This window comes from Scylla paramamosain, unplaced genomic scaffold (genome assembly GCF_035594125.1).
Source record: "Scylla paramamosain isolate STU-SP2022 unplaced genomic scaffold, ASM3559412v1 Contig129, whole genome shotgun sequence".
Lineage (NCBI taxonomy): Eukaryota > Metazoa > Arthropoda > Malacostraca > Decapoda > Portunidae > Scylla > Scylla paramamosain.
Window position 1 is genome coordinate 123,468 of NW_026973794.1, and position 26,533 is coordinate 150,000.

A 26,533-nucleotide genomic window follows, 5' to 3' on the forward strand; every position below is an offset into this window, starting at 1 on the left:
TGATGATCATGGCGGTGGACACTCGTCCAGCAGGACAAGTGGTGGCGGTGGATACCCGTCCAGCACGACAGGTGATGGTCATGGCGGTGGATACCCTTCCAGCAGGACAAGTGGTGGCGGGGAATACCCGTCCAGCAGGACAGGTGGCAGTCATGGCGGTGGATACCCGTCCAGCAGGATAGGTGATGGTCATGGCGGCGAGTATGGTGGGTACCCGCCCTGCAGGACAGATGGTGGCAATAGATACCCGTCCAGCAGGATAGGTGGTGGCAGTGGATACCCATCCAGCAGGACAGGTCGTGGCGGTGGATGCCCGTCCAGCTGGACAGGTGGTGGTCATGGCGGTGGATACCCGTCTAGCAGGACAGGTGATGGCATTGAATACCAGTCCAGCAGGACAGGTGATGGCAGTGAATACCCGTCCCGCAGGACAGGTGGTGGCCGTGGATAACCTTCCAGCATGACAGGTAGTGGCGGTGAATACCCGTCCAGCAGGACAGGTGGTGGCGGTGGATACTCGTCCTGCAGGGCAGGCGGTGGCGGTGGATACCCGCCCTGCAGGACAGTGGTGGCGGTAGATACCCTTCGTACAGGACAGGTGGTGGCGGTGAATACACGTCCTACAAAGACAGATGGTGGCGGTGGATACCCGTCCTGCAGGACAGGTGATATTCATGGCGGTGGATACCCGTCCAGCACGACAGGTGATGGTCGTCGCGGTTTATACCCGTCCTACAGGACAAGTGATGGCGGTGGATACCCGTCCTACAGGTCAGGTGGTGGCGGTGGATACCTGTCCTACAGGACAGGTGGTGGCGGTGGATACCCGTCCTTCAGGACAGGTGATGGTCATGGCGGTGGATATCCGTCCTACAGGACAGGTGGTGGCGGTATACGAGTATACCTGCCCTGCAGGACAGGTGATGGTCATGGCGGTGGATATCCGTCCTACAGGACAGGTGGTGGCGGTGTATACCCGCCCTGCAGGACAGGTGATGGTCATGGCGGTGGATATCCGTCCTACAGGACAGGTGGTGGCGGTGTATACCCGCCCTGCAGGACAGGTGATGGTCGTGGCGGTGGATACCTATCCTGCAGGACAGGTGGTGGTGGTGGACACCGGCCCGTCCCGCAGAATTGACTTCCAATATCATTCTCCCTCCACTGAGGTGCTGTGGTTCAGGAGTACTCCTTCTTTTCATTTGACGGTCTCCTTTCCAATGTTCTGTGTTTTCACTGAAGGACGCCCTTCACGAAGTGGATGACGTCCATCGCGTCTTTATTGTGTGAGGATGCGTCAGATTTTCTCTTAGTTTATTCTACTTTTGCTGTTCCCTGGTGGCTTGCCTCGTGACTCTCCCTGAACTGGTAGTTTAGTCGTCCCTGGCAGCGGCCGACTCTGCCCTGGTGCAGGCATACTGCTGGGCTGAGTTCCACTTGGGGAACCTCGCCCTGGTCTGTGCGATCCTCACCCCCTCCTGCTACGAGAGCTGGACGTTGGGGTAAACAAACTTTTTATCGTATAAAACGATTTTAAAATTAAATACTTATTGTGATCCTCATCGGTGCGACAAGACATTTGTAGATTGAGTGAAGAGAGATGGTGAGGAACGGATCGCAGGTTTGGGGCGTGAAGGGTGAGGAGAGAGAAGGCACGGTGTGTGGAAGGTTTGTTTGGAGGGGCTGTTTTGCCATAACAGGAAGGTGTGGCTTTAAGAAGAAGAAGAAAGTGAAGCAGCAGCAGCATAAAAAAAAAGAGAGTGCACATGTGTGTGCAGATTTAACTGGGGCTTAAGAAAAAATAAATAAAATAAATAATTGGAAATTGATTGTAGTGTGTATACTTTATATGCACATTGTCACTACTACTACTAGCCTACTGGCTCCTTGTAGCTGCTTCTTATTAATTCTCTCTTCCAGCATTATTGTAACTATAAATCTCTCTTCCAACATTATTCTAACTATAACAAGAATTTATAATAATTAGGAGAATATTGATGACGTGGTAAGCATGATGGCAAATATTTACATCTTTGTTTCTTCCATATATCGCTTTATATTACTTCCAAGGTTTTCCTTCTGCGTTTGTTCCTTTTCTTTCTTTCAGGCTCAGAGTGAGTATCGTAGGAATGGCAGCCATCTTGATAGACTTGTAAAAACTGGGAACACCACCGACAGCTTCAGCAGGTCCTGGCACTGGTTCTTCAGTGTTGAGTGGCAACCGTTCATTTGACAAAGAATAGCTGTTTCAAGGGTTTAGGGAAAAAAGTTTTAAAGTTACAAGTTTGTTCACATTTTGTTTGGTGGTGTGTGGAAGTAATTTCGCAGTCTGTCAGTAGCACATCGGACTGCCCTCCGTCTTGGATCACTGAGCTGCTGCATTTATTTATTTTTTTCAGATCACTTTATGTTTGCTCTAGAACAAATCTTAGAAGTTATATGAGTAACTAATGTCCTTGAATTCATTGTTATTTTCATTTGTTTATTTATTTATTTATTTTTTCCTTCTTCTTCATCATCATCTTTTTCTTCTTTTCTTCTTCTTCTGCTTCTTCTTTTTTCTTTTCTTCTTCTTCTTCTTCTTCTTCTTGTTTTTTGTTCTTCCGCTTCTTCTTTTTCTTCTTCTTCTTATTATTATAACTCTTCTTCTTCTTCTGCTTCTTCTTCTTTTTCTTTTTTCTTCTTCTTCTTCTTCTTGTTTTTTGTTCTTCCGCTTCTTCTTTTTCTTCTTCTTATTATTATTATTATAATTATTGTTATTATTATTATTATTATTATTATTATTATTATTATTGTTGTTGTTGTTGTTCAGACATTCCGACAAGCTGGAGGAGGAGGTGAGAGGAAATACAAGTGTTGGGAGGTGAGTTTATTCCCGACTAGTTCCCCTGAAGAAACTTGTGCGAAACTAGTCGGGAATAAACTATCCTCCCAGCACTTGTGTTTCTTCTCACCTCCTCCTCCATTATTAGCATCATTATATTCCGGAATTACTAGTAAGTAGTGACGTCAGTAAATTTGCGAATGACACCAAATTACGAAGATAAGACAGGACTGGATAGAAAGTATGATTGGACAGAAAAGTGTGAAATGAAATTCGATATCAATGAGGTAGCGTTCTCTACGTAAGAAGTAAGAGAGAGAGAGAGAGAGAGAGAGAGAGAGAGAGAGAGAGAGAGAGAGAGAGAGAGAGAGAGAGAGAGAGAGGGATGCACAATATATAACAGCAGCTTAAAGGCCAGGGAGATAGCTAAATCTTCGAGAGAGAGAAAACAAAGTGATACTACAAGTCTGCGGCCTATAAAACTGCATTTAGTGCTTTGATAAGGCCTCTCTTACATTACGGTGTACAGTTGTGGCTGTGCAAAGAAGAGTGACTAGGATGATCCAGGGACTGAAAAAAAAAAAGCTAGTCACTGGAATGGTGTAGGGAGCGTGGTGATACGATAGAGGTATTTCGATATCATTAAGGTAGGCTTTACCTCCTCATACGGTGTTCCATCCCTCGAAGTAATAATAATGATAATAATAATAATAATGATAATAATAATAATAATAATAAGTGAATTGATAAGTAAATACATCCGCCAATTCATGATGACTTAAGATTTCTCGGCCTGGGTGCTGGACCTTACAAGTCTCCTGATACTTCATCTCCTTGCTATTCTTGTGTCATGTGCCTTACCCGAATAGAATGGCTGGCGGGGGGGAGGGGGGGAAAGGTGACAGGCGAGGTGTAGGCTGAGGGTCATGGCAGGGTTAGTTGGGAGAGCTCAGCCCCAGTGAACGCTCGTGTGTGTCAGCTGAAGGACACCAACACTGCCCGGTGATCCATCTGGGTGGTGCCAAGCGAGGAACATGTACTGGTGTTTTGGTGAGTAGATTAGGTAGTGGTAATACGAAGAGATTTAACAATACGGCCCTTAGATGTTCTTCCATATGATGTATGCTAACAATCGTGTGTGTGTGTGTGTGTGTGTGTGATGGGAATAAGGTACCTAAGTTTGTTAGTGAACACGTACTATTATTTAGTATACTATCATTTGCTCCTTTACTTTACTGAAAACAGTACGGTTCATATTGAAAGCATGTTATAAAACTACATTGTGGTTTGTAAGCATGAACTCTGCCGTCTCCCATCGTCTGCAGCAGTGACTACGTGAGGTGGAGACTAAAGGAAGTGGAGTAGGGGAGCTGCCAGGTGCCTCCACACGCCCCACAATTGCACGAGGGAACATTCTTTTCTTGTTCTTTCACAACATCCTCACTTTATTTTACCAACCGTGATTCAAGTAAGAGAGAAATCCAAACAATCTTAAACCGTCAAATAAACTCACCGTTCGCGAAAATATTCTAACGTGTATTTTGAAATTGCCGCGTGACTGGATATGTAAGGGAAAGTGGAAAGCCAGGAAGCGCCACAAGCATAATGTTATTCAGTCTTGGAAGATGATTGAGTTACCCCGGTTAGCATCCAAAACTGGAAAGGTGTGGATATTCTTTAAGTAAAACGTCGACCTGCTATACCATGGAACTGAGGTTTCATAAGCGAGTGGGGTTATTCGTCCTAGTGGAAACATTGTTGATTGACCATTCTATAATTATCATATTAGCCAATATAACAAATAGTTTACCTAAAGGAACTGGTGTGTGATTATTGTACGACACTATACGCAGATTATCAACTTCGAAGAGGAATTATTCTGCGATTACGTTGGAAGTGGTAAACTATTCTGTAATTATCGAACTTACCGCTATAAAGAAACTCTATCTATAATCATCACTAATCCGAAATTATTGTACTCGACACTACAAAGATAATTTACATGAACGAATGAAATGTGTATTGTCATAAACCATACAACCATCTTTCCCTTACTCTAGGTGCGGCGTTGATGCTGGTAACAGTGGTGGGGATCCCGGCACACAGCCAGCAGGCATCGGCAGCATCCTTCCGCCTGGTCACCGCTTACACGTTAAACCGAACTGATGACTCCACTCAAACATTTCTCAGGTAACACTTAATACGCCGCACCGAAGATGGATAGATAAGTACTATTACTTGTATATTTTCAGTCTTAAAGTTAGAGAAAAGTGTGATTTTCTTTTAATGAATTGTACATGAATATCTCAAAAGCTCATGGAAGGATGCATGAACTTGGGAAAGGTTAGGAATCACTGCCCTATATGATATACCAATAGCGTGAAAATAACAGCTATAGGACACTTCTTTATTACATGTCTATAAATTCAATATAATGAGACTATTTGGTCGTGGTCCTTCAGCGACATGTCATTTAAGTGGTTTGGTTAGGGTAGAAATTATATCTAAGTGAACTAATGTATTAGAGAGAGAGAGAGAGAGAGAGAGAGAGAGAGAGAGAGAGAGAGAGAGAGAGAGAGACTGAAGCTTCAACTTTTCTTGTATTTCAGAGTGGGGACCTCTCCCTCCACCCGGTCCCTTACCTTGGCTCTGCAGGTGGGTGGGTGCATAACCTAACGTGTCTTAAAAGAAGGAACAATACACTAACTAAATTTAATGACGTTTTTTTCAATTTAAGACTCAAGATGAACACCTGCTGGAATAAATCACACACACACACACACACACACACACACACACACACACACACACACACACACACACACACACACACACACACACACACACACACACACACACACACACACCTCCTCCCACTCGCCTAATGTAAGATGTCGTTGTTCACAGACTGACCTGACTAACTGTGGATGCAATGTCACCGGGAATTACTCAGGTCGCGTCCTCCAGGTGACAGGTGGCTACACAGGTGATGCGCTCAAAGTCGTGGCGCAGAGGTACCAGCATGTGGGGGGCGTTGGATCAGCTGAGGAGTTGGTGAGCGTAGCGTGGCACCCCGAGGAAGAGGTGAGAGAGCGTGAGAATATTACCTTATAGATTTTCTTGTTATATATATATATATATATATATATATATATATATATATATATATATATATATATATATATATATATATATATATATATATATATATATATATATATATATATATATATATATATATATATATATATATATATATATTGTTTTTTTTTTTTTTTTTTTTTTTCCTGTATGTCATGTTTAGTTTTATCTGTTGCCTTGTCTTCCTTTATTTATTTTTATTTGGTAGTTTATTAATATATTTATTCATTATTTTCTTTTAATGCGTATGCGTGAGGAAGACTTGCAAAAGGCAAAAAAAAAAAAAAGCTATTTAAATATCCATAGTTTCTGCTTACAAAGTACCACAGCAATAGAAATCTGATCTTTAACATTTGCATCTCATTATTATCTTCATATATTACATACTACCATTGCTTCATCATTCCTATAGAAAAAAAAAAAAAAACATACAAAATTCTTGTCATGCCACTTTGAAATAAAAGAGATGAGGTCACACTATTCCTTCCTCTAGAGTCTAGATGCTGTTCATGGCGGCTCCCAGGACCACCCTCAGCCTGGCCAGCGGGCATGAGGGCCAGGCGGGGCAGTGGTGGCGGCTGTGGTTGAGAGGCGGTGAGGAAGAGCGCGGCAAGGCCTCCAGTGGTGACCCCGCGCCGCCTCAGCTTGACCAAGGTGTGTAAGTGTGTGTGTGTGTGTGTGTGTGTGTGTGTGAAGAGGTGGAGCTGATGGGCCTCGCAGTGTATTGAGTGTACGTATACATTTTTATTAAACAGGGAATTATTGTTATTATTATTATTATTATTATTACTATTATTATCATTATTATTATTATTATTATTATTATTATTATTTGGTGGTTTAGATCCTCTGCAAACCTATATTGCTTTTCATTATCTCAAATCAAAATTAAATAGCACTGCGCAAGATATGACCGTTAGTTAAGATTTTTTCGGTTAAATTTAATGTTAGCATGGGAAAAAAAAGAAAAAGAAAAAGGAAGAAATAAAAATTGCATAAAATATGAAAGGCATTGCTATAGTCGGAGTCGTAATTTTCCTTTCTAAAAGATGCAACCATAGATTTCTTTATAAAGGAGTCTATGATATACCTTGAGGCAACGAATTAAAAGGATTGTTTATACCTCGCATAGAGCGAGACGCAGCCGGAACCGAGGCAGGACGGGGCGTGGTGGTGCGCACTCAGTTCTCTGAATCCATCTTTGGCGTATCTGTGGACTCGCTGATGCCGGGGAAGCGTCGGCGTCTCCTGAACCTCACCGTCACGCCACACACTGGGTAGGTTTGCAGTCATGTGTTTGAAGGTGCCAATACTTCATTTGTTTCGAAAAAAAGTTTTCTGTAAAATGTCTTTTTAAGAACTGATAGATTACATTAGACAATTGTTTATAACCATGAGTCCTCTCTTAACTTTCAGAAAACACTGGCAGGTGAGCCTACATGTGCCAATTATCTCTACAGCCCTCGAGTGGGAGACGAAGCTCTGGAAAAATCAGGGCAAGCAACATTGGGAAGTTAATGGGGAAGTCAAGTCTACCAAATCTGACATATCGTTAGAATTCGTTCACTTCAAGCAGGAGAAGCAGGACGAGGAGACTCAGGTCACGGATGACAGAGGTGAGGCTGGCAGGTGTGATGCTGAAGGTTGTGGGGACGGCAATGTCAAGGAGCCAAAAGCCAAGTCGCGGCACCACGTCGACAGTGATTGCGACTCAGATTTAAGAAAAGAACAGACAGTAGACCAGAATGAAGTTTGTAGTGGTCGAGATCATAAATCAGAAGACTTAAAGCAAAATGATCCTGATTCCGTAATGTTAAATGTAGACGAAGAATGTTCCAAGAAAGCGGAGTGTGATGGACCGGAAGAGTCAGTGTCAAGTGACGCTGTTCAAGAGACTACACAAAAATTAACTTCCCGGGTTTTCAGCCTTTCTTCCAACATGAAAACTTTCAGTAAGTACGTCCACACTTCATGTAGAACGAAATTTGACTATTAAGGCAAAATTTAATGATACGTTTCTTATGATGTTAGTAAGTCCTTTTATTCAGGTCTTTTTATATACTTGATTTCTTGCAAATAAGAATTTATAATTAAAAAAAAGTTGTTCGCTATACCTTTTGAAATCATAACTATTTGGATAGTACTGTTCTAATATTTTTTGTCGGTCGCGTCATCAGTGCCACAGTAGTGTATTTGAGTTGTTTACTTACCTCTACCTCACGACACCCTCCCTTTATCTCCCTCCACGCACCGCACGCATAGTCTCATCTGACTGATTCGGATCCTGCAGCGCACACACCTGGCATTCTGTCCTCACGTTGGCTGGAACTTGAACCGTGAGTGAACCGGAGCCTGAGAAGCTAAAGTTCAAAGCAAGAGAGAGAGAGAGAGAGAGAGAGAGAGAGAGAGAGAAAGAGAAAGAGAGAGAGAGAGAGAGAGAGAGAGAGAGAGAGAGAGAGAGAGAGAGAGAGAGAGAGAGAGAGAGAGAGAGAGAGAGAGAAAAAAAAAATTATTTAAACTATACAAGAAAAATATTGCAAAAATATTTTTTATCACTTTGAATTCTAGAAATATTTCGGTTCAATCGTGACTGGACTGGGTGTTCAATCGTGACTGGACTGGGTGGGAGTACGTGGTGAACACCTGGGAGTGGGGCAACATGGTGGTGAAGGCGGAGTGGGGCGTCTCTCTCCTGCAGTGGTACCAGAAAACTTTCAGCTTCTCTTTCGACCAGGTAAGTTCCACCTCTCTCTCTCTCTCTCTCTCTCTCTCTCTCTCTCTCTCTCTCTCTCTCTCTCTCTCTCTCTCTCTCTCTCTCTCAGTGGATATTTTCATGCTGGATAATTATTTTAGGTGAGGAATCTTTGTGGGTAGAAATAAGTCATTTTTTTCTTTTTTTCTCCTCCTTTGTGTTCACCTCCAGGCGGCGGCGCTCCCCTCCACGCAGCTGGTCCTGGATTTCCGTGACTGGTGGAGCTACAAGGTGTGGCTGAAGTGGCCGGTCCTCGCGTCCTCCCTCGCCGCTTCCCTCACGCTTGGTCGCGACAGTCACACACTGCTGGGCGAGTCAGACCGTGTGGGGGTGACGTGGGAAGGCAAGGAGAGAGTGACGGGGTGGATCAGCTCAGTATTGAATGATGCTCCGTGTTTTTTTTGTTCGCATGACTTGATTGACTCGACTTTTATTGTTTGTCTTTATCTTGTATCTTGAACTTGCAAGTGGGGATTATTGTTATAATTGTTATTATTATTATTATTATTATTATTATTATTATTATTATTATTATTATTATTATTATTATTATTATTATTTATTTGTTTATTTTTCTTTTGGTATGATTTTTGTAAAGGATTATATTTTGTAACTTCATCTGATTTGTTATTCGTTGGTTCTTTATCGTCCCTGATTCTCTCTCTCTCTCTCTCTTTCTCTCTCTCTCTCTCTCTCTCTCTCTCTCTCTCTCTCTCTCTCTCTCTCTCTCTCTCTCTCTCTCTCTCTCTCTCTCTCTTTTTATATGCACTTTCTTTTTCATTATCAACTACTTTACTATTTAATATTACTGCATTAGTATTCCTTATTAATTTATTTAGTTTTACCATCATTGTGCTCAGCTTTACTTCATTATACTATTTTTCCTTAGTGTTTATTAATGTATTTTTTTAATCTATCTTTATTCATTTATCTATTTATTTATTATCATTATTATTATCATTATCAATATCATCATCATCATTATTTTCATCCACAAATGTACTGTTAGTGAAGAAAGTGGACGAGTTTCTGGGTGAGGACGCCGGAAAGGTGGTGGCGCGGGTGGTAGCGCGACACACCCCTGCTGGCTTGGTGGTGACCTTCCACGCCGACACCGCCAGCATGCAGGAGCTCCACGATACCGTCACTGCCGTCCTTGCTCAGGTGCCTCGTGCTGGCGTCCTGCTGAGTGGTGAATGTGTGCTGACGGGGGTAGCGTGGTGGTGTAGTGTTGGGATGTAGTGATGGTGATTTAGTGTGGTTGCGGGGAGGTGTTGGTGGTGTAGGAGGTATATTATAGTGGTGATATGGTGGTGGTTCGATATGGGTAGTGTGGTAGTGGTGATGGTGGAGATGGTGGAGGTGGAGCTGTGGTGGTGTGGCAGTAGTGTGGTAGTGTGTTAATGGTGTAGTAGGTGCAGCGGTGGTGCTTCGAGTATTTAACATAATCATTTGCTAGTCGTTTAGTTTATTTATTTACTTATTAATCCCAACTGAACGTGACTGGTGTTCCTGATTCATGATGACGACGCCTCCACCTCCCCATCAGGCCATGGAGAGCCCTGACTTGTGTGGCGAGGTGCCTGACCACGCCACGCTTCTGAAGTTCCTGCACGACTTCCTTGGACAGTCACCGGCGAGTCTCTGGGCGGATCTGCTGCAGGAAGTAAGTGAGGAGCCTTTGCTGGGGTGGGAGGGCTACGGTTCTCAAGTATTTCTTGATGAATTAAGTTTTTACTTTGATGATCTGCATTGAAGTTTTGATAGGTCAGCTAGTTTAGTTAGTTAGTTGGTTGGTTAGTTAATTTTTTACATAGTTCGTTATTAACTGGTTTGTGATTAATTTGTTGTAAGTTACTAGTTAGTTATTGGTCAATGACTTAGTCGGTTAATCAATCACTCAGCTACTTATTTTGATACATAGTAAATTAATTAATTATAACTATAAAATAATTATTTCATTAGTACCTACTTAATGGTCATTCAATAAATTAGTCAATTATCAGTTAGTTTGCCTTTAGTTATGCACTATATCTAGTTAATTCATATATATATATATATATATATATATATATATATATATATATATATATATATATATATATATATATATATATATATTTTTTTTTTTTTTTTTCTTTTTTTTTTTTTTTTTTTTTTTATGTAGGAAGGATACTGGCCAAGGGCAACAAAAATCTAATAAAAAAAATGCCCACTGAAATGCCAGTCCCTAAAAGGGTCAAAGCAGTGGTCAAAAATTGGTGGATAAGTGTCTTGAAACCTCCCTCTTGAAGGAATTCAAGTCATAGGAAGGTGGAAATACAGAAGCAGGCAAGGAGTTCCAGAGTTTACCAGAGAAAGGGATGAATGATTGAGAATACTGGTTAACTCTTGCGTTAGAGAGGTGGACAGAATAGGAGTGAGAGAAAGAAGAAAGTCTTGTGCAGCGAGGCCGCGGAAGGAGGGGAGGCATGCAGTTAGCAAGATCAGAAGAGCAGTTAGCATGAAAATAGCGGTAGAAGACAGCAAGAGATGCAACATTGCGGCGGTGAGAGAGAGGCTGAAGACAGTCAGTTAGAGGAGAGGAGTTGATGAGACGAAAAGCTTTTGATTCCACCCTGTCTAGAACAGCAGTATGAGTGGAACCCCCCCAGACATGTGAAGCATACTCCATACATGGACGGATAAGGCCCTTGTACAGAGTTAGCAGCTGGGGGGGTGAGAAAAACTGGCGGAGACGTCTCAGAACACCTAACTTCATAGAAGCCGTTTTAGCTAGAGATGAGATGTGAAGTTTCCAGTTCAGATTATAAGTAAAGGACAGACCGAGGATGTTCAGTGTAGAAGAGGGGGACAGTTGAGTGTCATTGAAGAAGAGGGGATAGTTGTCTGGAAGATTGTGTCGAGTTGATAGATGGAGGAATTGAGTTTTTGAGGCATTGAACAATACCAAGTTTGCTCTGCCCCAATCAGAAATTTTAGAAAGATCAGAAGTCAGGCGTTCTGTGGCTTCCCTGCGTGATATGTTTACCTCCTGAAGGGTTGGACGTCTATGAAAAGACGTGGAAAAGTGCAGGGTGGTATCATCAGCATAGGAGTGGATAGGACAAGAAGTTTGGTTTAGAAGATCATTAATGAATAATAAGAAGAGAGTGGGTGACAGGACAGAACCCTGAGGAACACCACAGTTAATAGATTTAGGAGAAGAACAGTGACCGTCTACCACAGCAGCAATAGAACGGTCAGAAAGGAAACTTGAGATGAAGTTACAGAGAGAAGGATAGAAACCGTAGGAGGGTAGTTTGGAAATCAAAGCTTTGTGCCAGACTCTATCAAAGGCTTTTGATATGTCCAAGGCAACAGCAAAAGTTTCACCAAAGTCTCTAAAAGAGGATGACCAAGACTCAGTAAGGAAAGCCAGAAGATCACCAGTAGAGCGTCCTTGACGGAACCCATACTGGCGATCAGATAGAAGGTTGTGAAGTGATAGATGTTTAAGAATCTTCCTGTTGAGGATAGATTCAAAAACTTTAGATAAGCAGGAAATTAAAGCAATAGGACGGTAGTTTGAGGGATTAGAGCGGTCACCCTTTTTAGGAACAGGTTGAATGTAGGCAAACTTCCAGCAAGAAGGAAAGGTAGATGTTGACAGACAGAGCTGAAAGAGTTTGACTAGGCAAGGTGCAAGCACGGAGGCACAGTTTCGGAGAACAATAGGAGGGACCCCATCAGGTCCATAAGCCTTCTGAGGGTTTAGGCCAGCGAGGGCATGGAAAACATCATTACGAAGAATTTTAATACGAGGCATGAAGTAGTCAGAGGGTGGAGGAGAGGGAGGAACAAGCCCAGAATCGTCCAAGGTAGAGTTTTTAGCAAAGGTTTGAGCAAAGAGTTCAGCTTTAGAAATAGATGTGATAGCAGTGGTGCCATCTGGTTGAAGTAGAGGAGGGAAAGAAGAAGAAGCAAAGTTATTGGAGATATTTTTGGCTAGATGCCAGAAATCACGAGGGGAGTTAGATCTTGAAAGGTTTTGACATTTTCTGTTAATGAAGGAGTTTTTGGCTAGTTGGAGAACAGACTTGGCATGGTTCCGGGCAGAAATATAAAGTGCATGAGATTCTGGTGAAGGAAGGCTTAAGTACCTTTTGTGGGCCACCTCTCTATCATGTATAGCACGAGAACAAGCTGTGTTAAACCAAGGTTTAGAAGGTTTAGGACGAGAAAAAGAGTGAGGAATGTACGCCTCCATGCCAGACACTATCACCTCTGTTATGCGCTCAGCACACAAAGACGGGTCTCTGACACGGAAGCAGTAGTCATTCCAAGGAAAATCAGCAAAATACCGCCTCAGGTCCCCCCAACTAGCAGAGGCAAAACGCCAGAGGCACCTTCGCTTAGGGGGATCCTGAGGAGGGATTGGAGTGATAGGACAAGATAAAGATATGAGATTGTGATCGGAGGAGCCCAACGGAGAAGAAAGGGTAACAGCATAAGCAGAAGGATTAGAGGTCAGGAAAAGGTCAAGAATGTTGGGCGTATCTCCAAGACGGTCAGGAATACGAGTAGGGTGTTGTATATATATATATATATATATATATATATATATATATATATATATATATATATATATATATATATATATATATATATATATATATATATATATATATATATATATATATATATATATATATATATATATATATATATATATATATATATATATATATATTATACCTGCTCTTCATGCACACCCTTTTCCTGCCTTCGTTCCTTCACCCTAGGTCCGTCGCCTGCTGCTGGGGTCTGGCACCGAGGCAGACTTACATCACCTGCTGGAAGTTTTCAGGGAGGAAATGGGGACAGGTAATTAACAAACTCCTCCTCGCAGGTGTTGCATGTCTACCTGTAGCTGCTGCAGGTGACCGTGGCAGAGCAGGTACTGTTTCCTTCTTTACACCAGCATTCGGGCTGGTATAGATAGTTTCGGCTTTAAAATAGAAGCAGAGCAAAGACGAGACAATTTATAATGAAGAACTTCAAGAAAGAAGATAAATAAATAGATGTCTAGATAAGCTCTCAAAACACAACAGGAATTTTAATTAGGCAACTGCTCGTACGTATATTAGATGAGATCATTACCTTAATTTGAAACGCGAAAGTAACTCAAATTTGTTGCTCAGGTAATTACATACTGAAAATAGAAAGAAAAAAAGAAAAAGAAAAAAAGATCAGGACTCTCCCCAGAATTTAATTAATCAATGCCAGTAAAAAATATGCAGTAACCGGGCAGGTAATCCTGATCCGGGCAGCGAACACACACACACACACACACACATACACACACACACTACTGCCACGCCAAGTGAATTTTTTTTTTTTTTTTTTTTTTTTTTTTGCAGCAGAAGGCGTAGGATTGTGGGAGGCAGTATGGACGGTGCTGGAGCGGGCGGGGCTGTTGCGTTCCCGCGGCGAGGAGGTGGAGGTGGTGGTGCCCTCCGAGTGGATTAGGCTGGCGCAGGTGGGTGTTGTGGCTCGTGTTTTGAAAAGCTTTACTCTATCATCACGACTAAACTCCAAGGCCACAGTGATGATTTGGCGGCTTATCAAGAGTGTTTCTCGTGTTAATTATGTAGAAATATTGTTAATGTCACTAGAACAGTAAAAACACCCTTAAAAACCCGTCTAACTTCAACTGGAGCCATTTGAATGGAAAGGAGTTGCGCCACATGCATGTTTCAGAATATGGCTCAGTGAGTCATGGTGTGCTCAGTGGAAATATTAACTCTTTCAGTACTATATATAACATCCGAACCTCATCATATCCCTTCATAGACAATGGAGTGAATAAGACGTAATGATTTTGAATGAGTAGCTGTAGATTATTTAAAATGCTTTGATCACGAACGTATCATCCTTCACTTGATAAAGTCCTCCAATGACTTGTGAAATATAGTGAAGTCGATGCCAGGATACTGAAGAAGTTAAGAGAGCATGACGACCTAGATTCATTTCAAGTCGTCTGTGTTAGTCTTGAACCTTGTTGGACAGAATGTATCCCATTTGCTTATCTTTGTGACTGTTTATCTTAGTGGCTGTATAGAGGCTAGGGATGTAAGCTTAAATCCTTAGGTGATTCAGTTACTTTACGAAGCTGAACACAAAGTGATAGGCAGAATTAAGGTAAGGAATATTTTGACTCGTGAAAAAAAAATAACTGATTTTATTTCTGGAGAAAGTTTTACTGGGCTGTGACTTGTAAACCAATAAATATCTGGATTGTGATAAAAAGAGTCCTATTCCGGGTTAATCCAACAGTGCGCATGTATTCCTCTGCAGGGGTGGTTCACTTGGGCTGTCATGGGAGGCGGCGGGCAGTGCGAAGGCAACACACTGATGGTTAACCTGGTGGATGCGCTGGCGGAGACCCTGAGGCGAAGTGGCAGCGGGCAAGCAACCTTTTGACCCACCAGTCAGACAAACTTTTATGTTCGTTCTGAAGGCAAATCAAAAGCAGGAATTTGTTACCAAAACCATAAATAAATGACGTCATCGTACATCTGGCATCCATTCGTGTAGCTGCTATACAACACTATATTGTTTATTTATTTTTTTTTTTACTTTGTGTTGATTAATTGCTTGCTTATTCTTAGAAAATATGTAGGCGATAATATCAACATAAATTATATACATGTATTCATTTCATTGGGACTATTCACTCCTGTTGCTACGTTCTCATGTTCGTTTGTATTGAAAAATGTTCCCTTAATTATCAATACACCCAACCATCAATAATTATTATAGTAATATCAAAATAAAATGTTCATTGTTAAATACTGTATCAAAATAAAGCCAATCAGGGACCTCGACACTTGCTTTACCATTTACGTAAGAAAGAAAACCCCGTTGAAAAAGCAGAATCAACTGGACTTCCGCGGGAAACTACAACAATCATCATCAGTCCACTGCTATTTCCTCCGCGTAAAAGCAATGCAAGATGTGCTACCTCGTTTTGGAGGTGTTTTCAGGACACAGGGAAGGAAGATGAAACCTGACTATCTTGCACCTCAAAGGTAAGAATGCCTTACAAATGTTAATAGTTGCTAGAGTCTGATTTTCTGTGTTTTAGTGCTGTGCAAGCTAATTATATAATGTCTACTCTACCAAGTCACTGATTGTAGATATAATATGCCCTTTTTTCGTGCCAAAATTGAAAAGAGCAACTGTTATATCAAAGTGAAAGCCTAGATCGTGTAAATCACACATGAAGTACAGGAGAGCAGGTTCTGGCACACCATATCAGGTTTCCGTTGTTGTCATATATGGTGTGGGCAATGACCCTGGTTTAGTCGTCCTGCTTAAGCCATGTGTGTATTGGTTTATAATTTTATCCATGGCATTGCGTCTGACATTATCATATGTTTGTATGTTTATGTTGTGGTTTTGTTTCTGACATTATTTCTGTTAGTATTATTCGTATATATATGTGGAGTGTGATGTGCGCTTCATGGCGTTAACTACCAATTAGGCAATCAGCCGTCTTGCCCGACCACTTGTATCACAACCCTAACTTGCCTCATTATTGACCTGTCATGCCGCGCTTCATTGCTTCCACTGTAACTCAAGTAGATCACAGAGAATACTGGGCTAAAAAGTTAAGTTTCGAGACTATTCCTGCTAATGAGGTATAAAAATCAAATTCATTATAAATATGTGTCGTATTGCCCGAAACTACACTAAAACTATTATTGAGATCGATAACCAGCTGAATAAGTTCCACATTAGCAGAAAAAAATATGTAGTGTTGCTGAATATTTTGTTACAGTAATTTATTTTTTTTAGCATTTATAATTACATTAGTATGCGTTTGCTTAGTGGCCGCCCCGTTCTCTATGAAGACAGCTTGCCACCAACCGTCATACCGCTTCGTTGAGTTTTCTTGTCTTTCGTGTAGTCTTTGTTTAGATGGAGTGTGGCGTCATGGTGGGTGAGGGATGAATGTACAGTGTAAGAGGAGGAAGGGGAGGGGGAGCGGGAGGGGTAGGAGGAAAAGGAGAAAGCAAATGGTTATCTCGAAGTGATCGTCTACCTTGCTTCATGTTCTCCTCGTCCTCCTCCTTCTCCTCCTCCTCCTTCTCCTCCTCCTCTTTCTTCTCTTCCTTCTCCTCTTTCTTCTTTTTTTCTCTTTTTACTACTGTCATTGTTGTTGTTGTTGTTGTTGTTGTTGTTGTTGTTGTTGTTGTTGTTGTTGTTGTTGTTGTTGTTGTTGTTGTTGTTGTTGTTGTTGTTGTTGTTGTTGTTGTTGTTGTTGTTGTTGTTGTTGTTGTTGTTGTTGTTGTTGTTGTTGTTGTTGTTGTTGTTGTTGTTGTTGTTGTTGTTGTTGTTGTTGTTGTTGTTGTTGTTGTTGTTGTTGTTGTTGTTGTTGTTGTTGTTGTTGTTGTTGTTGTTGTTGTTGTTGTTGTTGTTGTTGTTGTTGTTGTTGTTGTTGTTGTTGTTGTTGTTGTTGTTGTTGTTGTTGTTGTTGTTGTTGTTGTTGTTGTTGTTGTTGTTGTTGTTGTTGTTGTTGTTGTTGTTGTTGTTGTTGTTGTTGTTGTTGTTGTTGTTGTTGTTGTTGTTGTTGTTGTTGTTGTTGTTGTTGTTGTTGTTGTTGTTGTTGTTGTTGTTGTTGTTGTTGTTGTTGTTGTTGTTGTTGTTGTTGTTGTTGTTGTTGTTGTTGTTGTTGTTGTTGTTGTTGTTGTTGTTGTTGTTGTTGTTGTTGTTGTTGTTGTTGTTGTTGTTGTTGTTGTTGTTGTTGTTGTTGTTGTTGTTGTTGTTGTTGTTGTTGTTGTTGTTGTTGTTGTTGTTGTTGTTGTTGTTGTTGTTGTTGTTGTTGTTGTTGTTGTTGTTGTTGTTGTTGTTGTTGTTGTTGTTGTTGTTGTTGTTGTTGTTGTTGTTGTTGTTGTTGTTGTTGTTGTTGTTGTTGACGTTAATAATAATGATGATGATAATAATAATGCATTAGTAGCGTAACAACTTGCAGGGATTACTTCCTATATGCAACTGATCTTCCTTCATCCTGCTTCGTCAGATAATGTTCCCATTTAGGCCGAGATAAAATATCTACACTTACAAAACGGCTCCCAGCTTTATAGCGCCTACTGGGAGGTGATGCTGACGTGTAGCATCACCTCACGGCCACGTCCACAGATGTGTTAAGAAAATGAAAAAGAATGCCAGTTAGAATCTATTATTAGTAACGATCAGAGAAAATACAGATATAATATTTTTTCATTTGATTATAACGCATTTTTTATATGTTACAGGCCTTTATCTTAGCTATACATCACAATATCTTTACATTTACATGACTATCTAGTGTATCGCCACAGCGCCATATGACCTCTGATGTCAGTCTGCCACCTTTTCATAATTTTAAAGCATTCAAATTCAGTAAGTAATTTGATAAGGCAAAATCAATTTCTATTCAACAAAAGCAAAAGTATAACGTTGTAGTAGTAGTGGTGGTAATGGTGGTGGTGGTGGTGGTGGTAGAGATGGTGGTAGTAGTAGTAGTAGTAGTAGTAGTAGTATAACTGTAACAACAATAGCAACAAAACGAAAAATCATAAACACACACACACACACACACACAAAAAAAAACTTTCGCTCCCTTTTTCTCCCCCAATACTTGTAGCAAATAATCTAGTCAGCCATAGAAACATCCCATTTTCTCTCATATTCAGGGTACACTAAAGCTTACGCGCTTCTCAGAACCAGTAATATGTAAACACAAGTCACCGCTCCAAGCACTCCGTTTTCTCTTATATGTTTTCAGCCTCCCGTTCTCTTTCTACTGCACAGATTTTTCGTCTTTCATCTCTTCTTCCTCATTTTTTTATACATACACATTCTGTGCACGCTTTTCGACACATACGTTACACGTCTTTTCTATACATCATATTACTCCTTTCTTCACACAGACATACACACACACATTCACTCTCTTTGTCCATATCTTTATGTAAATCATTTTTTATGTTCAGTATTTCTTGTGTACATGTTCATGTTTTTGTTAAATAAAGTAGAGAGAGTTTAACCAGTCTAACAAGTGGCTATAAATACAACCTTAGCTGGTGAACAAAAAGAGTTAAGAGATTAAAGGACTTGCAACTGCTGACGGTTACCTGTCGGTTTTCTCTTCTCTATCTCTGGCGAGTTAAGAGATTAAAGGACTTGCAACTGCTGACGGTTACCTGTCGGTTTTCTCTTCTCACATTCCTGGCGGCTTCCACCTAGATCACTAGAAATGGTGACTCGGAGTTAGACCGTAGTGGCCAGCTCCACCAATGCTGTGTCCCAGGTTCTTTAGCACTATAGCGTCGCCACAGCTATAGGTACCTCGCCCAGGTCAGCCCCCGCCTGACACGGACCACCACGGCCAAACCGCCACCCAGCCTGGCCCAGCCGTGACCCACCGACGCCACCCAGCCCGGCCAGCCGCCACGTGACACACACACACCGTCACCCAGCCCAGCAACTGTGGTCACCGCCGCTGCCTCGCCAGTCACCAGCCACCCTCTCTCGCAGCTGTGACTCACCACGCCTCGCCAGCCACCCAGGCCACTGAGGCCACGCTCACCTGCCGCCTCACCACCGCCACCAGGTCCTTCCCTCTCCTGCTGCCGTGACCCACCGCGCCAACTCCACCTGCTGCCTGGTCACCTGCCACCCCTGCCACACCTGCTGCCCAGCCTCCATCACCACCACAGCAGCAGCAACACCTCTCCGGCTCACCACGCACGGTCACCGCCACCCGGCCGTGACCCCACTGGCCCTGATTTCGCTTCTCTACAACAGGGCGGCGCCCCCTGCACCGGTACTCCCGTCTTCCGCTCGACAACAGGGCGGCGTTCCCTGCAACGTTCCCCCACCAAAGTGTTAGTGCTCCCGACCGTCCCTCCCCTCTCCCCCGTCGTCCACCCTCCCCCTGTGTGTGTTAACCCCTGCCCCTAGAAAACTCCCTAGTGTGCATCAGCGCGTACCAACCCCCGTGTGCCAGACACCAACACCTACACATACACGCACTCACACACACACACACACAGACTACACACTTCGTTCACGGCAGTGCGTTCCAAGCCGTAAGTGCGAGTGTGGTAAAGTACGTGCCTAGGACCATCGCTGTCACACCCTCAGCACTGCACAGTGGCGCCCAGCAGGCGTCCCTTGCCACCTCTCACTGGCACCTGGCGCCGGAGGAGCCCGCGCCTCGCCGACAGGCGTCACTACACCCTGCTCCACGACTCGCATAACAAGCCACCAGGCCCCATCGCACGCCAGCAACAAGAAACGGCCATGGCTCCACCGGACACCGCCTCCCCAGCTCCCCCCTTCAGGGCTCCAGCCTTCAACAGCCACGACCCCAACATGTGGTTTACCATCTTGGAGCTGAACTTCAAGGCAAACAACATCACTGAGGCCTTGAAACAGTTCACTCACGCCTGCACTCTCCTGCCACCCGAGGTCCTCTTGCAAGTCTCGGACGCCATCGCGAAAGCCCCCTCTTCGGACAATCCCTACGACGACCTCAAGCAAGCCGTCCTCAAACGCCTTGCGTCGTCGGTGTCGACACGCTTGCAAGAGCTACTAAAGAAGGAGGAGCTGGGGAATGAAAAGCCATCAGATCTGCTTAGGCGGATGAAGAGGTTGTTGGGCGATCAGCCCAACACAATGGACAAGACCATGTTCGCCCACCTCTTTTATCAGCGACTTCCTCCAGCACTACAGAGCAGCTTATTCAGCGTGAAAGATAAGCTCGACCTAGCAGACCTCGCGCAGCTGGCTGACGACTATATGTCGACAGTTCCGTCGGCAACGCCACCGTCTTCAGTCGCCACTGTCACTAACACAGCAGACGTCCAGCAACTCACCCACATTGTGTCGCAGCTGGCCCTGCAGGTCACCGCGATGCAGGAACAACTAAATACCCGCCTGCGTCGCCGCCCACCGTCACCTCGACGCCCTCGCTACCGCTCTCGGTCGCGTAGCACTACACGCACCCCGGGCGTCTGCTACTACCACAGCAGGTTCGGTAGCGAGGCCATTAAGTGCACCCAACCCTGCACTTACAACACCACCCCGGCGTCAAACTAAACGGGCGGACGTTCACGGCGCGTACGATCCGCCAGCCCAAGTCACAGCTACTTCACGTCTACGACCGACGCACCGGAATTAAGTTCCTCGTCGACACCGGCGCTGAGGTCAGTGTCCTGCCTGCCACAGACAGCCAGAAGAGGTTGCCTGTAACCACGCACCTCTATGCAGCCAACGCCTCGAAAATCCCTGTGTACGCGCGGCAGACACTACACCTCGAACTCAACCTCCGCCGCTCCTTCGACTGGACCTTTTACGTGGCAGCTGTGACCCAACCCATCCTAGGCGCCGATTTCCTACGCCACCACGACCTCTTAGTCGACTTGAAGCACGGCACGCTGCTGGATCGTCTCACTTCCCTGCGGACCCGTGGCCGAACGGCACCTGGCGAGAGCACCGGAATCTCCGCAGTCTGCCGAGATAACCCCTTCGCCGCCATCCTCAAGGGTTTCCCAACACTAACACAGCCATACTCAGCCACGCAGCCAGTGAAACATCACGTCCTGCACTACATAGAGACCACCGGACCACCTGTTTTCGCCAAGGCTCGTCGCTTAGCACCAGAACGCTACAAACAGGTCAGGGCCGAGTTTGAGTCTCTGATGCAGCAAGGCATCATCCGCCCAAGCTCCAGCAACTGGTCGTCTGCGCTTCACGTCGTCCCCAAGAAAAACGGTGACATACGCCCTTGCGGGGACTACAGAGCCCTAAACTCCCGCACCGAGATGGACAGGTATCCAGTGCCTAACATTCAGGAGTTTTCCTCACAACTGCACGGCTCTACAATTTTCTCCAGGATCGACCTCGTAAAGGCCTTCCATCAGATCCCCATCAACCCCGAGGACATCCCGAAGACGGCCATAATCACGCCCTTCGGACTATATGAATACACTAGGATGCCCTTCGGTCTCAAGAACGCTGCTCAAACATTCCAGCGCTTCATGGACGAAGTTTTGCGAGGACTGCAGTTCTGCTTCACTTACGTCGATGACATTCTTGTTGCCAGCCCAGACGACGCTGCTCATCGCCAACACCTCGAGCAAGTCTTCACTCGTCTGAAGGACTACGGCATCCAGGTCAACGCCGACAAGTCCGTGTTCGGCGTGCCTTCAGTCGACTTCCTCAGCCACACTGTGTCCTCCTCAGGCTTCACCCCAACTGCAAGTCGCTGTACTGCCATCCAGAATTTCCCGAAGCCAACAACTCAGCGCCAGTTGAAGCAGTTCCTCGGGATGCTGAACTATTACAACAGGTTCATTCCCCGATGCGCGCTCCTCCTCCAGCCTCTCTACGCCTTAGTGAAGCCAGCCAAACGAGGCCAGTCCGTCACCCTTGCCTGGACGCCCGCAGCTGAGGACGCTTTCCTCGCTGCCCGGAAGGCGCTCACATCCACAGCGCTCAGTTTCCCTGCCCCAGACGCCCCTACTTCCATCGCCACGGACGCCTCAGACACCGGAGTTGGAGCAGTGCTACAGCAACACATCGACGGTGCCTGGAAACCCGTCGCCTTCTTCTCCAAGAAACTCAACACTGCCGAGAAGAAGTACAGCGCCTTCGACAAAGAGCTCCTCGCCATCTACAAGGCATTGAAGCACTTCCAGTACTTTGTCGAAGGACGTCAGTTTCATATCTACACTGACCACAAGCCGCTGACGAGCACCTTCATCAAGAACAAGTCATCCTACTCACCACGTCAACTGCGCCACGTAGACTTCATCTCTCAGTTCACCACGGACCTCCGTTACGTGAAAGGTGAAGATAACGCCCCAGCCGATGCCCTGTCACGCAACATCTGTGCCACATCTACCTCTCTCATCGATTACGCCGCCATTGCTGCCGATCAGGCCGACGACGCCGAGCTGCAGCAACTAAAGGAAAGCACCGCACTACAGATGAAGAGAGTACAGCTACCAGGCACTCAAGTGCACATCTACGCTGACGTCTCGACCAACACCGTCAGACCATACCTGCCTCAACGGCACAGGTATCCACTCTTCCGTCAGCTGCACGACCTCTCACATCCTGGCATCAGAGCTTCACAACACATGATGACGTCCCGATTCATCTGGACCGCCATCAACAAGGACGTGAGAGACTGGACACGTAGGTGCACCACCTGTCAGGCCTCCAAGGTGACGCGACACACACGCTCCCCTACAGCCACCTTCACGCCAGTCTCCACACGCTTCGAACACGTCCATATCGACCTTGTTGGCCCTCTTCCTCACTCCGACGGCTACCGCTACATCCTCACCTGTGTCGACCGCTTCACTCGCTGGCCAGAAGCTGCACCACTGACTGACATCTCCACTGACACCGTTGCACGTGCCTTTATCAGCACGTGGATCTCACGCTTCGGTGTTCCTGTCAGCCTCACTTCTGACCGCGGCGGCCAGTTTGAGTCCAGTGTCTGGAACAAACTGATGACACTACTCGGCATTCGACGGTACAGGACTGCCAGCTACCATCCTCAGGCCAACGCTACAGTGGAACGTTTCCACCGCCAGCTGAAGTCGTCACTGATGGCTTCCAGCGACCAACGCGAGAAGTGGAACGCCACCTTACCCCTCGTCCTCCTCGGCATCCGGACGTCCCTCAAGCAGGACCTTCACCACTCTTCTGCCGAGCTCGTATACGGCACCACTCTTCGACTCCCTGGCGAGCTCCTTACCAGCTCACCCGACGCCGGCCCCTGCAGCGTCCAAGACTTCGCCAGCAGTCTTAAGGAGTCGATGAGAAGCCTGCAGCCGGTACAACCTCGCACGCACCCCGCCAAGACCTTCGTCAGCCAGGATCTCGAAGACTGCACACACGTCTTCGTCAGGGTTGACGCTGTCCGTAAACCACTACAGCGCCCCTACGAAGGCCCCTTCGAGGTCCTCCGCAGGACGAGAAAAAACATCACCATCAACAGAAACGGCTCTTCTGACGTCATAGCCATAGACCGAGTCAAGCCCGCCTACATCCTGCACACCCCGACGGCACCTCACGACCCGACATCGCCGGCCACGCCTTCAGCACCACGCGCCACAGCTAAGCAGCACGTATCGTTCGTCGTGCCTCCTCACTCGGGGGAAGTTATGTAGCAAATAATCTAGTCAGCCATAGAAACATCCCATTTTCTCTCATATTCAGGGTACACTAAAGCTTACGCGCTTCTCAGAACCAGTAATATGTAAACACAAGTCACCGCTCCAAGCACTCCGTTTTCTCTTATATGTTTTCAGCCTCCCGTTCTCTTTCTACTGCACAGATTTTTCGTCTTTCATCTCTTCTTCCTCATTTTTTTATACATACACATTCTGTGCACGCTTTTCGACACATACGTTACACGTCTTTTCTATACATCATATTACTCCTTTCTTCACACAGACATACACACACACATTCACTCTCTTTGTCCATATCTTTATGTAAATCATTTTTTATGTTCAGTATTTCTTGTGTACATGTTCATGTTTTTGTTAAATAAAGTAGAGAGAGTTTAACCAGTCTAACAAGTGGCTATAAATACAACCTTAGCTGGTGAACAAAAAGAGTTAAGAGATTAAAGGACTTGCAACTGCTGACGGTTACCTGTCGGTTTTCTCTTCTCTATCTCTGGCGAGTTAAGAGATTAAAGGACTTGCAACTGCTGACGGTTACCTGTCGGTTTTCTCTTCTCACATTCCTGGCGGCTTCCACCTAGATCACTAGATACTTTCACATACAGTTTAGAAAGTACCCCCTCTCCCCTTATATTCTTCCACACGGACACCCTTCAGAGATGACTCGCTGATGCCGGGGAGTCCTCACACACACAATCACCCTTGGCAAGCAATTATCATAGAATGGCAGGCGCGTAAGCCACCCACCAAGCCCCTTATTGCCTCGCCTCCTCCCCCGCGCGGCGCTGAATGGGGAAGTTGACACAATGAGCTTCGGGGGAGAGCGGGAAAGTTGACACAATGGAAGGCATCATAAAATGGCAGTAATTGGAGAAAGAGCCTGATGGCGGGATTGTGATAGCGGCCACTGATGAGAACCGTGGCCAGGCTATTTTGGGCTGGCTTTGTGACGTCACAGAGAGAGAGAGAGAGAGAGAGAGAGAGAGAGAGAGAGAGCTGGAATGAACCGCTTCAAGTAGTGATTCGAGACGCTTGGGATACTGTCATACACACACACACACACACACACACACACAGATTCAAAATAATGAAATAACACCCCAGAAAGTCGTAGTTGTGCAGTAGCGAAAAAGAAAAGTAAAAAAAAAAAGTTGTTTCGTGTTGTTAATGGTGGTGCAAAACATTAAAGGATGGAATAGGAGAGAAAGGAGAGAAACGTTTGAGGAAATGAAGGAGAAACTAAAAAGAAGAGGAAAAGAAAGGTGGAGATGAAAAAAGAGGAGGATAGGAGTTAAATAGGAGAAAAGAAGGAGGAGGAGGAAGGTGGGAGATGAAATGGAGGAGAGTAGGAGATAAAAAAAAAAGGAGGAAGAGAAGGAGGAAAGGGGGTGGGAGACGAGAAAGGACTACTGAAGGAGAAAAGGAATTACAGGAGAGGAAAGACGAGTCGTTTGATGGGAGATGGAAAGATGAAGGAGGAAAGAAAGAAAAAAAAAATAGGGAAAAAAACAGTAGCGCGAGAGAAAGAATTCAGAACGAGAACTAGAAGATGGAAGAGCAGGATGAGCAGAAAGCTGAGGAGGAGGAGGAGGAGGAGGAGGAGGAGGTGATGGAAGAGCAGGAACAAGAGGTGGTGGAAGAGCAGGAGAAGGAATAGGTGGCAGAAAGCGTAGAAGGAGAAGAAGGAGGTGATGGAAGAGCAGGAAGAGGAGAAGGAGAAGGATGTGATGGAAAAAAACAAGAGGAGAAGGAGGTGAAAGTAATGGAAGAGCAGAAGAAGGTGGAAGTGGAAGAGTAGGAGAAACAAGAGAAGATAGTGAAAGTGTAGGAGGAGGAGGAGGAGGAGGAGGATGTGGAAAACCAGGATGAGGAACTAATGGAAACATAGAAGATGATGGAAAAGGAAGAGACGAAGGAGGAAGAGGAGGAGGTGGTAGAGGAAGCGTAGAAGCAGAATGAGGTGTAGGTGTGGTGTGGAGGAGGAGGAGGAGGAGGAGGAGGAGGTGGTGGTAAGCCTGTTTCTGGTGTTTCGTGATCCCCCAGTGAGTGCGGAGATTACCTGGTCTGGCGATACACTCACTAATAAACAGCAACAGCTCGGCTAATGCTGGATTGCCGTGCGATAAGAAAGACTGGCAGAGATAGTTTGCCTGAGATGTATTGTGGTTAGGATAATTCTCTCAAGCTGGAGTGAATAGCAAAGATTTAAGTATTATCTCTCTCTCTCTCTCTCTCTCTCTCTCTCTCTCTCTCTCTCTCTCTCTCTCTCTCTCTGTAATGTACCAAATGATGATAAGGAATAATATTTATCACTCTTACGTGTCATCGGCGCCATATGACCCTTTTGTTGACGCACGTTAAGATTGTAAGTTAGTCAGTCAGCCAGTCAGTCAGTCAATCGGTCGGTCAGTGAGTCAGTCCGTCAGTCTTTTATGTCTTGCGAGTAGCTATCTTATCTTTGAAATTCTCCTTCTTAATGGTAACTTTGACATTTCCTTTTCCTCTATTTGTTTCCTTTCTTTTCTTGCTCTCTTTTTTTTTTTTCCTGTCCTGTTATGTGTTTTTGTTATTCCTCCT

General features: G+C 44.7%; 2 protein-coding genes across 8 annotated transcripts in view; both read left to right on the forward strand.

The window, feature by feature from the left end:
- LOC135099438 (uncharacterized) overlaps nt 1–15,551 on the forward strand; it is a 34,421-nt gene extending 18,870 nt beyond the window's left edge. Inside the window, exons 1-9 of one of the 6 annotated variants that reach the window (XM_064001806.1) lie at nt 3,722–3,874; nt 4,885–5,014; nt 5,434–5,479; nt 5,732–5,908; nt 6,466–6,619; nt 7,098–7,242; nt 7,382–7,917; nt 8,228–8,301; nt 8,534–8,613. In XM_064001806.1, the coding sequence (XP_063857876.1) occupies nt 3,859–3,874; nt 4,885–5,014; nt 5,434–5,479; nt 5,732–5,908; nt 6,466–6,619; nt 7,098–7,242; nt 7,382–7,917; nt 8,228–8,241 (1,218 nt within the window). In that variant the 5' untranslated portion in view covers nt 3,722–3,858 and the 3' untranslated portion in view covers nt 8,242–8,301; nt 8,534–8,613. Of the gene's footprint in view, nt 1–3,721; nt 3,875–4,884; nt 5,015–5,433; nt 5,480–5,731; nt 5,909–6,465; nt 6,620–7,097; nt 7,243–7,381; nt 7,918–8,227; nt 8,302–8,533; nt 8,700–8,888; nt 9,061–9,726; nt 9,882–10,266; nt 10,388–13,501; nt 13,584–14,119; nt 14,239–15,056 lie in introns of those variants that run through there. The other 5 variants (XM_064001807.1, XM_064001810.1, XM_064001812.1 and 2 more) reach the window with 5 other exon arrangements.
- An 84-nt stretch (nt 15,552–15,635) lies between these two features.
- The window catches only part of LOC135099439 (uncharacterized), a 27,681-nt gene continuing 16,783 nt past the window's right edge, over nt 15,636–26,533 (forward strand). For both annotated transcript variants that reach the window (XM_064001813.1, XM_064001814.1), the window contains exon 1: nt 15,636–15,790. In XM_064001813.1, coding sequence (XP_063857883.1) covers nt 15,708–15,790 — 83 coding nt within the window. In that variant the 5' untranslated portion in view covers nt 15,636–15,707. The remainder of the gene's footprint in view (nt 15,791–26,533) is intronic.